The 14,329-nt window shown below is 42.1% G+C and overlaps 1 protein-coding gene across 2 annotated transcripts in view; it reads left to right on the forward strand.

Annotated features, from left to right (window-relative positions):
- The window catches only part of LOC127569449 (serine/threonine-protein kinase 32A-like), a 214,799-nt gene that overhangs the window by 172,282 nt on the left and 28,188 nt on the right, over positions 1–14,329 (forward strand). For both annotated transcript variants that reach the window (XM_052014099.1, XM_052014100.1), the window contains exon 10: positions 2,785–2,913. In XM_052014099.1, coding sequence (XP_051870059.1) covers positions 2,785–2,913 — 129 coding nt within the window. The remainder of the gene's footprint in view (positions 1–2,784; positions 2,914–14,329) is intronic.

Below are 14,329 nucleotides of genomic sequence, written 5' to 3' on the forward strand. Positions count from 1 at the left end.
TCACTTCCCAAAATACACAACTAGTTTGAATCAGTCACTTTTACCTAAACGCCTTTTTCATACCACGAAATCCCCAACATGGCAAAGTGGGTTTGTGGTTTTCGTTGAGTCATTTAAAGGAGTCACCAAGGAGAACACAGTTACTCTCTTTGAAGTAGTGGTGTGGGGCTTCCATCTAACATTTCACTGAAAGGAAGGCATCTTCCACAATCCATTCTATCTGTACTTGACTGAAGCATCAGTCTACAGGTTGAAGAATAGGACTTGAATTCACAGTTGACTCAGGGATGAAAGATCTGTGCTATAAAATGATATAGACTTTTTATTTGGTATTTATTTATTAAGGTGAGAGGGGTTAAGTTCAATAGAGATGTGCGGGGCAAGTGTTTTACACAGAGAGTGGTGGGTGCCTGGAATTCAGTACCAGGGGTAGTAATGGAGGCAAATATGATAGAGACATTTAAGGGGCTCTTAGATAGGCACATGAATGTGCAGAGAATGGAGGAATATGGCCATTGTGTAAGCAGAAGGGATTAGTTTAGTTAGACATTTAATTACTAGTTTAATTAGTTTGGCACAACATCATGGGCCGAAGGGCCTGTTCCTGTGCTGCTCCATGTTATTTTCCTGGACATGGGAGTTATGCAGGTGGTTGGTACCTTCCTACTATCCCTCTGTTACTTTTTTAAATAAATATCTTTCTTCCTTTCATGCTTTTGGGACCTGGCAAAGAATTTCACCAACACAAGCCAAGTCCTTTGATCACAAGGATCTCCTAAATTGGGCACTTAGATCAGAGAACATAAACGGTAATACTCCCCATCTTTTCTTCTCATTTGTTGAAACAATTCCAGCACCCCACCCCACCCTGATCCGAACGCAACACAGGCCGAGGACGTAGGCATTCTGATCTTTGTGACTTTAGCCCCAAAACTTGAGGCACTCGCTTGGGTAAAAGGTGGCAAAGACCAGGCTATAAACTTGTTACCCAGTACAGACTGAAAACCTGTGCTGAGATGTTATGGTCTTTGTTTTGACTTGAAAGCTGCACGTTTACCCATCAGGCCAGCAGAGGACATATGTGAAAGATAGTCCCACGCTTTCTCATGGGCTTTATTCCAAATTTGCATATCTTAGGAAATGCAAAATTGTGATGTCTATGGGATGCATCAATGCTAATTGGATCATAAAACTTTCTCCAACAATAGCTTATATTTGAACGGCAGCTCAAAGACGAGAAGTGGTAACAGGGCACTTGGAAAATAATGATAAGACTGGGCAGAGTGGATTTAGTAAAGAGAAATAATAATAATAATAACAATAGATTTCATTTCCTCTGCCAGTCAGGGAATTGAGTACAGGAGTCAGGACATTATGTTGCAGTTGTATAAATCATTGGTGAGGCCACACTTAGAGTACCGTGTACAGATTTGGTCACCCTGTTATAGGAAAGATGTGGTTAAACTGGAAAGAGTGCAGAAAAGATTTACAAGGATGCTGCCAGGACTGGAGGGCCTGAGGTACAGGGAGAAGTTGGCCAGGCTAGGTCTTTATTCGATGAAATGTAGGCGAATGAGGGGTCTGACCTTATAGAAATGTTTAAAGTTATGAGAGGCATAGATAAGGTGGATGGTAACAGTCTTTTCCCCAGGGTAGGGGAGTCCAAAACCAGGCGGCATAGATTTAGGGTGAGTGAGGAAAGATTTAAAAGGGACCTGAGGGGCAAGTTTTTCATGCAGAGGGTGGTGAGTATATGGAACAAGCTGCCAGAGGAAGTGGTTGAGGCAGGTACAATAGCATCATTTAAGAAGCACTTGGATAGGTACATGGAGGGGCAGGGCTTTGAGGGATATGGGCCAAACATAGGAAATCGGGACTAACTGGGTGGGCACCGTGGTCGGCATGGACTTGTTGGGCCGAAGGGTCTGTACCTGTGCTGTAGGACTCCATGACTCTACCACTGACATCAGACTAACCCATTTTCTCTGTTCCTTCTTTCTTAACTAGCAGGGTTTCTTTTGCCAGCTTCTAATCTGGGAACTATTTTAGAATCTATGGAATTTTGGAAGATGATATCCTATGCACCCACTATCTCTGTAGCCCCTCCTTCATAAGATGCAGGTCATCACATCCCAGGGATTTATCACTCTTTGGTCCTACTAATTAAACTAGTGTTAGTCTTTTACTAATGCTAACTTCTTTGAGCTCCAGCTGTGCTGAGTGTGAGTTAAAACATGAACAGCAATGTCCTGGACAAGCTCAAGTTCAGAGGATAGAAAGGGGTGCTTTGGAATGGACGAGGCTATGGTGGGTGTTTCAGGAGCAGATAAGTTGTGAGGGGGGCAGAGTTGAGTGATGCAATGGATGTAGAAGTAGCAATCTCAGTGAGGATGTCATATGTAACCCAGAGCTGAATGTCCACCTTTGTGTCTGCACCAAGACTGTGTGCAGACTCTTCCTGTTATTCAGGAGATGTGTTTAATGATCTTGCAAACTTGATTCAGTCAAGAATGGTAGAAGGCTTATGTGAAGCATCAACACCAACATGGAGCAGTTGGGTTGATCGGCCATTTCCTTCGTTGTAGATTTGATGTGATTCTGTGTATTGCCATAATTCTTTGATCAGTTACCAGTGGATTGCAAGTGTCCCACAGCTAATCCCAGCACAAGTCACATGTTTATGTCAGAGGTGAAAATTGTGGTAAAACACAGACACATGGCTTTATGATCGCATTGTATCACAGCCCAGCTTTGTCTGATATATTTATTCTTCTTTGTCTGTAGAAAGGACAACTAAATTGTGACCCTACATTTGAACTCGAAGAAATGATTCTGGAGTCGAAACCCCTTCACAAGAAGAAAAAGCGCCTGGCGAAAAAATTAAAGGAAAATAGAAAAGACAACTCAACACTGGTCAGTAAAACCATATTGTATCCTACAGATGCCCAAGGGTATGGCTTGGAATGGACACAGATCAGTGGGTTATAGGTTATAGCTTTTGTTTGCCATGATGTTGAAGTGTTAATTTCAGAGATCTTATCATGAACTGTGATGTTAACGGATTGGCCTATAACGTCTATTGTTAGCAGCTGATTTCACATCAGGTACAGTGGTGTAGTAGTTAAGTTAATGGTAGCAACTATGCTCTAGAACACTGATGCAGAGTTCAAACCTCACTGTGGCAGGCAGAGAAATTAAATTCAACTGACTAAATCTGATTTTTCTTTTAACAAGGTCACCATAGCCACTGATTTATTTTAAAAACCCATCCCATTCACTGATGTCACTCAGGAAGGGAAATCTACTGTCATCCACAAGTCAGGTCAGACAGCATTTATGGAAAGAGAAACAGTTAACATTTTGAGTCCAAGACCCGTCATCAGAACAGGCCGAGCTGTTCCTACAAATTCAAAGATGGCCTTTTGGTTGAGATCCAGAAGGTAACTAATTCAGGTGAATAAAATCCTATTGCCAGCAGGAATGGGCACTATGAACCAGAGGAGAAAAGATGGGGAGTCTAAAACCTGAAACATTAACTGTTTCTCTTCCCACAGATGCTGCCTGACCTGCTGAACATTTCCTGCATTTTCTGTTTTTACTCCTGATTTCCAGCATCTGTTGTCCTTACTCAGTCTGACCTAAATGTGACTCCAGACCCATCAATGTGGTTGACCCTTAATTGCCTCCTCGATTCAGGAGCACCTGGAGGTGGACAATGAGTGGCAGCATTGCCTGTGACATCCACATGCTGTGATCAAATGAAATAATTCTCAATAATCTCCCATCCACTGTGAGTATAGATGCCACAGTCAATAATGGTCCCCACAGAGCAATGTGCACCAGAAGTCTAAGTGGAGGACCGGACAGGTTGACAAAGTATTTTTTAAAAGCTAATGGGATCCTGGGCTTTATTTTAAACTAAATGGCAGAGTACACAGTCAGGGAATTTATGTTAATCCACTGCGAAATGTTGGTTTGCCCAAAACCAGAATATGGTGACCATTTATGGTCATCATGCTGAAGGAAGGATGTGAAGAAGGTACAGAAAAGATTAGAAGAATGGTCCTGGAGATCAGGGGCTTTGGAGAGATGGTTAGACTGAAGAATCTGAAATTGTTCTTTTCTGAGCATATGTGGTTGAGAGATAATTTATGGGAGATAATCATAGAGATCTGGATAGTTAGAACAGAGAAGCTGTTCCCTTTGTAGAAGGATTGACACAGATTGACACTGACAAAAATGTTAGGGAGCTGGTGAAAATCTTTTTTGTGCAGTGAGTAGTCATAATCTGGAATTCACTGGCTGAAAAAGTAGTGGAAGCAAATTGGTAAGAGGAGGAGAAAAATTATAAGGCTGTCATAAAGAACTGACTGTGTTACTCTTGAAGAGAGCTAGCATGGATTAAGAGGGCCAAATGACCTCCTTCCATTCCACGATAGTGCTACCATCTGTGGCACCTTGTGATGGATGGGAAGGAAGGGTAGGGCGAGTGGAGGGGAGGGTGATTATCCAGTAATGTCTTCTCTCGACTGCTATCCAGGGACCTCTAGACTACACACAAATCAGACATCTCTGCAATGCCTTCACTTATGTAAGCAGACTGCTCAGTTAACTGTCCCTAGCAGTTCAAAAATGGCCAGTTGGTTGAAGAAGGTGACAAACTTAAGTGGAATCAAATCCCGTTGCCAGCAGGAATAAGCACTATCAACCCGAGGACAAAAGAACGTAACTGGGGTAGAGGTGTGGAGGACTTGGGGGCTGGGCAGTGCAGGGACAAAGACTCATGCAGAAAATCATGACTTTAATAATTATCTTAGACTAGTAAATAACAATTCTGTTTATCAAATAATATTTTTATAATTAAAATATTAAATTATAGTAATGCTTCATCCATTCTGTACACTTTGGTGCAGTTCTTTGTAATTAGAAACAAATAACTTACAATTAAAATTAAATACTAGATGACAGCCGAAGTATTGTTGTGAATTAACACTGTAATTATTGGGTTATTGCTTCATAATTACATCTTGATTTAAAGAAGGTTAAAAGGTCTTTAGCAAGTTCTGGAAGTATAGCTAAAGTGAAATGATCTTGATGCACACTGATCAAATTTAATTGATACAGAAGAGATCTCTTTTCAACATATTTAGAATTGAATAATGTCAGCACTCCAATGGATTAATTGGTTGGCAAATGCTTTTGCTCTGTATTAGTCTGAATCATGCAAATCAGGTGAACACTCAATTTGATTGTCGCATAAACAGTCTCTGGGAAATATGGGCTGAATCCTGTTACCAGGGGCTTGACAAGAAAATGGGAAGTGTGGGTTAGGACTGGGATGAGGGAAGAGCTGTAGATTTAACAAGAAAGGAGAAAGCCGAAGGAACAAAATGATAGTTGGGTAAATGATAACCACGTGTAATCGAAAGGGACAAAGTTTAACACAGGTTCTCCCTGGGTTACAAATGCCTAACAAATAGACAACCTGTACTTGCAAATGAGCATTTGAGAGACTGGTGGGATAGATGAGGATGGATTTGCCCCACTGCTGAAGGGCTGCAGGCATCTTATGCTGGATGGGAACAGGGCAATTTTGTGTGCCTTCTCTCCCCCTCCACCCCAACCCCTGCAGAACTGCAACGATTGGGGGCTGCGTCAAGCCAAGCAGAGTTGGGAGCATTGAGTCAGTGAGGCCAGCTGGCGGCCGCCCTTCCCACGTCTGCTGGCTCTCCCGTCACAGCTGTTTCTGTGATCCTCTCCCACACACTGGTGTTCATTTCCCACTTATGAACAGTTCTCAGAAACAGAACCATGTTGTAACCTGAGGACTGCCTGCAGTAATATCATTTCATTGAACAATGCTCAAAGAGTTCAAATTCAAGGCATTGTATCTGAATGCATAAAGCAACATGCTGCAATGGACCAACCAATGGCACAAAATTGAGAGAAATGGGTTGGATCTTATCGCCATTACAGAGACAGTTCCATGATGTCTAAGGCTGGGTAATAAATATTCCAGGATTTTTCATGTTTATACAACAGAGAAAATATAGAAAAGTGTTTGAGTAGCAATGCTGATAAAGAAAATGCTCTAATGAAGACCCAGAAGAAGAGGGAATATAATAAGTGATATCAAGGACACAATACTGTTCATCACTTCAAAGCAGCAAATTTGTTGGAGAGGTTATTAACTAAATAATATGAAAGACTTTCTTGCAGAGGTCAGAACATAATTGTGGTGAACTTTGAACTTCATGTCTACAGGTCAAATCAAGTCAGCGGAAGTAGTTTGGGAGATGAGTCCATAAATTCAGGCCTGTTATTGAGGTAACCCAGCGTGGAGCCAACTAGGGAAACTGCTATTTTGAATTGTTATTTTAGATCTTGTGTTGTGAAAAGTAAGACACAGTTAATTAGGGTTTCACAGGAAGGGATCCTCTTGGGAAAAGTGATTATTGTATGTTGGAATTATATATTTAGTTCAAGTGGGACATACGTCAATTAGAAGCTAGTTTTTTGAACTTATATAACCTTACTTTTGAGTGTTGAATTTTGCTAAGGTAGTTATGGAAATTGCATTAAAAGTCTTGGCAAAATATAGGCAGAGGGGTCAGAAATTAGGGAACATTGATTGAAAGTAATTGACAGAAGGATTAGAAAGGAACTTGTTTTCACCTAAAACGTGGTAGAAGTTTGGAACTCACTGCCTGAAAGGAAGGTAGAGGCGAAGCCTCTGTACTTACAGAGTTGTGACTTTCAAGGCGACAGACCCTGTCCCAGAAGGTGTGATAGACTGGGAAGCTCTTCTTCAACCACCATGGGCTGAATGGACTCTTTCTGCATTGTAATATTTTTTGTGGTGCTATGACCAGTTAGCTTGAGAAAATACTGGAATCCATTATTAAGGTTGTGGAACATAGAACATGGAACATAGAACAATTACAGCACAATTCAGGCCCTTCGGCCCACAAAACTGTGCCGAACGTGTCCCTACCCTAGAAAATTACTAGGCTTACCCATAGCCCTCTATTTTACTCAGCTCCAGGTACCTATCTAACAGTCTCTTGAAAGACCCTAACGTATCAGCCTCCACCACCGTTTCCGGCAGCCCATTCCACGCACTCACCACTCTCTGAGTAAAAAACTTACCCCTGACATGCAGCATTTACAAAATCTTATGTTTAGGCTGAGTCAACATGGATTAATGAAAGAGAAGTTGTATTTCACAAATTAAATGAATCTTTTGAGTGTGTAACTAGCAGGATAGATCCGAGGGAACAGGAGATATAGAAGAATGTACCATCTCCTAATGCATAGAAGGGTTATGTGGCTAGGAATAAAATATTAGCACAGTATGTAGATTGGTTTTAAGAGAAAAAGAATAGGTAGAAATGGCTGTTTTTAAAGTTGGAAAACTACTAGTGTATTACACTGCCCCCGGCCATCCATAAATGATATTAATATCTTAAATGAAAGCAGAGAATGTGACAAACCCAGGTTTGTGAATGATGCAAAACTGATTGGGAAAGTAAACTGTGGAATATGATGAAGTTAGTAGTCAGGAGATGGCAAATAGAAGATAATGAGAGAGAATGTAAGATTCTTTGCCTTGATATGAAAAGAGAATATTTAAGAAAATGGTAAATCAGTAAATGTTGCAGAGGGAACTTTATGTGCTGGTTCATGAAACTAGGTTACTATGCAGGTGCAGCAAGTAATTAAGAAGAAAATAGTACATTGTCCTTTACTGCAAGGGGGCTGGAGTACAAAAGTAAAGATTCTGCAATTATATCAAACTTTGAAACACCATCTGGAGTACCCTGTGCAGTTTTTCATCGTACACAATGAAGGAGATGCCTTGGAGACCACGCAACCTAGATTCCTGGTGAGGGGATTGTCTCAGATTGAGAGGGTAGATGCTGAGGCTGTTTCCTCTGGTTAGAGAGTCTGGAACTGGAGCCATACATTCAGGGTAAGGAATCTGCATTTAAGTGTGAAATGAGGAAAGATTTCTTTACTCCGGGTGCTGTTACTCCTTGTAATTCTCAATTTCAGAGTGAGCTGATGCTCAGACCATTCAAGGCAATAGCCTTTAGCTGTGAAGAGAATGAATGTTCCCATAATTCTCAGTATATTGAGATTGGTGGATTTTTGGACATTAAGTGGGGTGGGGTGGGAATTTGGAGAGTTAGAAATAACTTCACTGAATGCTGGAATGGGCTTTGATGGGCCACATGGCTAACCGTTTAATGTCCTCATAGCCTTGCCTACTGAGTGAGTGGATCGTGGGAGGGCTGTTGGTAATTGCTTGTGATATTCCTGGCTGGAGGTGCAGGAATCCAGGCAGGGTTTCCCTGTTTCCAATTACTGTCCAGTGATCCTTGCCAAGAACTGACTGGCAGCAGTGGACATGGGCAATTTGTCAAATGGTCTGGACATCCCTGAAGAATTCCCCAAGGATGAGGAGCCAAAATATGATTAAGACATTCAGCCCCTCCAACTTGTTCTGCCATTGGATTAGATTATAACTGCTCTGTGCTTTAACTCAATCTGCCTGCTTAGATTTCATAATCCTCAATATCTTATTAAAATCAATAGGTGTACTATTGACCCTGAGCCTCAAAAGTTTTCCACTAGCTTTGTGTGAAGTGTTTTGTGGCATCAGCCTTCAATAGCATGGTTGTAACTCTTGACGAACTGAATGATTCCTCAACTCAGATCCAGGCTTAGCTGTGAGCTATTCATCATTGGCCCTCCAGTGGTCCATCCAGAACAGTGAACACTGTGCTGGGAGGGGTGATGCTTGAGCTGATCAGAGAACACGAAGCTGAGTGAACACTATACAACACCTCAAAAACAGTTTCAAGAGCTGTCAAATTTAGTCGTTGGTCTCTTCTCAGTTTCCAGTTTACTTAAGTCAGCAAATTTTTGTTTTAACTGAAGGAAATTAAACTAAATTTATGGAGCACTTGTTATTACCAATGTCAAACAGTGGGGTTGCTTGGAAGAGAGGCCATTTACCACTTGTCTATTCCAAATACCATTCATTATCCAAGTAAACATTGTCCAATCTGAAATAAAACATAAAAGAAATAGACTTTAGTCAGTTAGGCTCCAAACTGTTCCATCCTGCTCCAGTCAGTGCTTACTATCCCATACTTAACACTTTGACACTAATTCTGCTCATTATAGGACTGATTGTCGCCTCTTTATTGAGCTGTATAACTAGCATTTTAGATTGGCTGTCCAGGTGAAACACTGATTTAATTCAAATCAGACTATCTTAATAAAAACATAAACTCAGCACTTTCTGCAGTAAATGAGTGATCTACTATGCCATTTATACTGCAACTTGACAAACTTTCCACACTGCACAGGATGAGCACAATTATCCTTCCTACCCTTCCCACCCCCTAAAGCACCGTGCTCCCATCCACACACACACACACACACACCCCCACACACACACACACACACTCTCTCACATGCACGCCTGGTTACTTCCTTGTGCCTGATCAAGGTGGTCTACACACTTGTGTTAACAGACACAAGCACACACTCGTGGGCAAGTACAAACACACACATATACACACACACACTTGCATGCACACATACAAACACACGCACCCATAAATGCACAACAAAGGTCCACAGTACCATACTGTGCTCTGCCAAGCCGTGTTTCCATCATGACAGCTTGTTGTGGAAAAACTTACCTCTCTCCAGAAAGCGTGAACTGTTCCTCTGGAGCTTACCCACCTAATTTCCCCACTCTATGTTTCGGAAGACAAATAACAATGTTAATACACAAGGCTGCTAATTTCCACGGGGTAGAGATAAACAATTGTTTTCGCTTGTTAGAGTGATGAAAAAGTTGATGTAAATTATGTGGGAATGCATCATCTCCATGTTACATTATTCTGTTCCAGTACTTCTCACTCCTTCAGATGAAACCTATTAACTCAGTGTAGCCTGTAAATTTAATCTAATTTCCTTCAGTTTATAAAAAACTTGCTGACTTTCACTAAACTGGAAACTGGAAACTGAACCCCTCAAAAGTGGTTTGAGGATGCTGCAGTTGTTGAATATTCAAGTGCCAGCATCAAGTTCTTCGCTCAGTTCAGTGACTCCATTCGATGTTAACTGTCCTGCGTATGTCAACAGAGAGGCAATATTGTGAGGGACCAACACTAGGTAAAGCCAACCTGCACTACAATAAAGTGGCGGTGCATCGAGGGAGTGTGTGGATCAGGCAGTAGTTTTATAGATGAATCTGACGTGGTTACTGAGGAAATGATAGAGCCCTGGAGTGTGTTGTAGAACAAGGAGACCTAGGAATACAGGTACATAGGTCCCTGAAGAAAGCATTTGGCATGCTTGCCTTCATTGGTCAGGGCACTGAATACAGGAGTTGGGACGTCATGTTACAACTGTACAAGACATGGGTGAGACCACACGGAGTACTGTGTGCAGTTCTAGTCGCCCAACTATCGGAAGGACGTCTTTAAGCTGGAAAGGGTGCAGAAAGGACTCACAAGAAAGTTACCAGGACTGGTGGGCTTGAGTTATAAGGAGAGACTGGATAGACTGGGGCTTTTTTTCCCTGAAGCGTCGGAGGCTGAGGAGTGACTTCATAGAGATATATAAAATTATCAAGGGTGTAGATAAGGTGGATGGTCACAGTCTTTTCCCCAGGACAGGGGAGTCTAAAGCTTGAGTGCAGAGGTTTAAGGTGAGAGGGGAAAGATTTAAAGGGGACCCGAGGAGCAAGTTTTTCCACACACAGGGTGATGGGTATGTGGAACGTACAGCCAGAGGAAGTGGTCGAGGTGGTTACAATTACAGTGTTTAAAAGACATTTGGACAGTTACATGGATAAGAAAAGTTTAGAGGAATATGGGTCAAATGCAGGAAGATGGTACTAGCACAGATAGACTTCTTGGTCAACATGGACAATTTTGGCCAAAAGACCTGTTTCCTTACTGCATAAACTATGACTCTATGAAGGGTGACATTGACAAGAGGGAGAAGCTCCAGTGTGTTAGGATGCTGCACCAGAGGCCTTATGGGGGAAATAGGAAGTAGATGCAATATCCTAGAGCTACAGGGAGCCTGGAGGTCAATGTCAAGAGTGAAACTCCATGGACCTGGAGTAGGTGCCACAGGAAATCTAATGAACTCTTGCAACTGACCAGGGTCAATGAATGGAATGTCTGAACCCACCAGCTGCACTAGTAATCTCTCATTCACCACATTCATAGGCTTCATTTCACCTGCACACACTTAGTAATGCTACCATTCTCACTGCTATCCAACCAGGTCAGCAGCATCACCCAACCACACTGCACAACACATCCCCTGTCTAGTGCTCGACCACATAGTGTACAGTTGGAAGGGGACAGGCAGGAATCAGGTGGTGCTGTTCATTGTTAGTTCAGCCCATGCCGAGGCCAGTGGTGGGCTAGAGCCAGTATCCTCAAACCTGCTCTTCCTCCTCACATCCATCCTCCCTCTCAACTCACTCTCTCTTTACCAGCTCCAGATGGAATTAGTATGAACCACTTATTTCCACCACCAATACATACTCCATTGCAGTCCACTCTGAACCCACAACTTGCTGTGCCTTTCTACAATGACATTTGCTGCCATCAAGGTTGAGCCCTGAAACAAAAGCTTCAGTTGACGTTTGACTCAATGTGTACATTACATCCAGTCCAAGAGGTTAACCAGGGACATGGAAAAGGTGATAAGCATCAGCATGATATTGTTGATACTCTGGTATTTTGTAAAGGGCAGAATGGTGTTCAGATAATAGATTGCTGCATGTGTCCCAAGGGATTAGTGATAGTGAGACTCCGTGTGAAATGCATTAAACTCATGATCTGATGCTTCTACTCACCCTCAACAATGGGCCAAATCTGCCTGGAATTGGAACTGTGTGTAAGTAATGCACAAGTCAGGCAGCAAGTTTAGAGGAGGAAGAAACACAGCATGGATAGTGAATCTCCAGAACTTGCTGGTCGATTTCTGATACTCTGCCATTTACTTAGCTTAAGCAGCATCCATTCCTTAGCCTCACCCTTATTTGTGAGACAGTGCTGCATCCCTAAGCTAAACACACCACAAAAAGTTGGAGCCCATAATTATTGGCATGAGTACATTTAACAATGTAATTGCTAATGCAGTGCCAACGGAATCTCTCTGCTCCTGAAATGCTGCAATTTAAGTCGTTGAGCCTCATTCTCTTATAGTAAACTGTTGGTAGAGAATTTGTCTTACATTTGTTTACTTTTCCTTCCTATCTCTGTGTTTTTAATCTTAATCCAACCTTACTTTGCACCTCTTCCAGTACCTGATTTGACTCTAATTTACCCTCTCTCTTGATCTTCCTCAATCCTTAAATAACTGGTTAAGGAGACAGAGTGTGAGCGCTGTGATTTACGCAGATCTCCACTAGCACTCACTTCCCTGAAAGCTGCAGCATAAAATAATTTTGACCTGAGGGATCCAGGACGAAATCTAACTAATGGCCCCAAGTGGTTTAATACCTCCCAGCCCTGTCTCAGAGCATCCTGCTGTTTTCAGCATCAGAGTGTGTCCTTTCCCACTTCTGAAAATTACAATGAGTGTCTGATCAAGGTGGTCTACCATCCAGGAGTTGATTCATTGTGGTGAGCAACCTAGGGACAAAAATCATAGGACTGTAAGATCATAGGACTTTAAAATTATGTTTAAATTTTCTTTAACATGTTTCTTGGTTATAAACATATATTGGTGTGGAACCACATTGTTTGAGACTCAATATTTATCCTTTATTTGTCTTTCTCAGTTTGCAGTGAAGAAACAGGCATTGGGAGACAAGTGATGGGAGTGTGGGGATGGGAAGGATGCAGGCAAGTCATGTGATAAGGTATCCAGGGATACATCCAACCAGAGCCAGGAGCCCTATATCTGAGCAGTTGGAGAGGACTGACTTAAAATTGGTCTATGAATTTGATAGAAGATTTTATCTTAGACCACCCAAGAAAGAAATCAACAATAGAAGATGACCTGGGAGCCTGCATGGTCCCTGGCACATTTACTGGTGATTGGTGAGCATTTTGTGACATCTAGAGAGGGCCTCAGTAGGTGAAGATTGGAATGGATTTAAAGAAGCTGCAACTGCTAATTTAGACCATCCAAAATCTCATTAGGCAGAGGAAAGGCACTGAGTAACAACAGGGTAACAGCTATGAGAAAAGACAGGCCTTTTGCAAACAGCAGGGACTGACCCATATCTCATTTTCATCAATTTATTCCTCAATTACTCTTGCAATAAGCATTTGTTCGGAAGTGGTTTGGTAATGAAGCTTAAGCCTTTGCTCAAGCAAGGAGTTGAAGTGATATGAAAAAAATAAAAGAAACTGCATAATTATATCATTCAGTTAAAAGGACATGTGAGGAATTCATTAAATATTACAGGAAGAAGAGCTGCTGTCCCATCGTAAAGAAATATGACATTTCAATATTCAAATAGTTTCTCAAGCAAAATGTCAGTTGCTTTGCTTCAAGGAGATCTGAGGGGCAAGTTTTTCACACAGAAGAACAAGCAATCTGCTGAAGGAACTCAGCAAGTCAAACAGCATCTGTGTGAGGAAAGGAATTGTCCTTCCCCCCCACAGATGCTGCCTGACCTGTCAAGTTCCTGCAGCAGATTGTTTGTTACTCCAGATTTCAGCATCTGCTCTCTCTTGTGCCTCATTTTTCACACAGAGTTTGGTGGTTATCTGGAACAAGCTATTGGAGGAGATGTGGAGGCAGGTACAATTACAATGCTGAAAAGTCATTTGGACAGTACTTAAATAGGGGAGGAGTACAGGCATACGGGCCTAATGCAGACAAATGGAATTAGTGTAGATAGGCATCATGGTTAGCATGGATGAGTTAGGCTGAAGGTCCTTTTTCTGTGCAGTACAGCTCTACAACTTTGTAAACAGATGTTCTCCAAGTTCTCATTGCCATCCTGTCATTCTCCTGGTCAGATAACCACCAATGTGTTGGCAGCTTACCTGCTCTTTGGTGGTCAAGGGAGGTGAGTCAGTGGTTCTACCCTGAATTGCACATTCAGGCCAATATAGTGCTTTTTAATGCACTGCCGTTGGCAGTAAGGAGAGCTGAACTGGGCTGGGAAGGGATTCCAGTATGGCCTTACGCAGGTGCAGAAGGAGCTGACCCTCTGAGCTGGCTGTTGGCTTGCAGAGACAAATCTCCATGACGGCTTGTCTTGTGATGTATTTGAGCAGTTAGAGCTTGGGGTACTCAGTCTCCTAGAGCAGGTATCTGAAGGATA

This window comes from Pristis pectinata, chromosome 4 (genome assembly GCF_009764475.1).
Source record: "Pristis pectinata isolate sPriPec2 chromosome 4, sPriPec2.1.pri, whole genome shotgun sequence".
NCBI lineage: Eukaryota > Metazoa > Chordata > Chondrichthyes > Rhinopristiformes > Pristidae > Pristis > Pristis pectinata.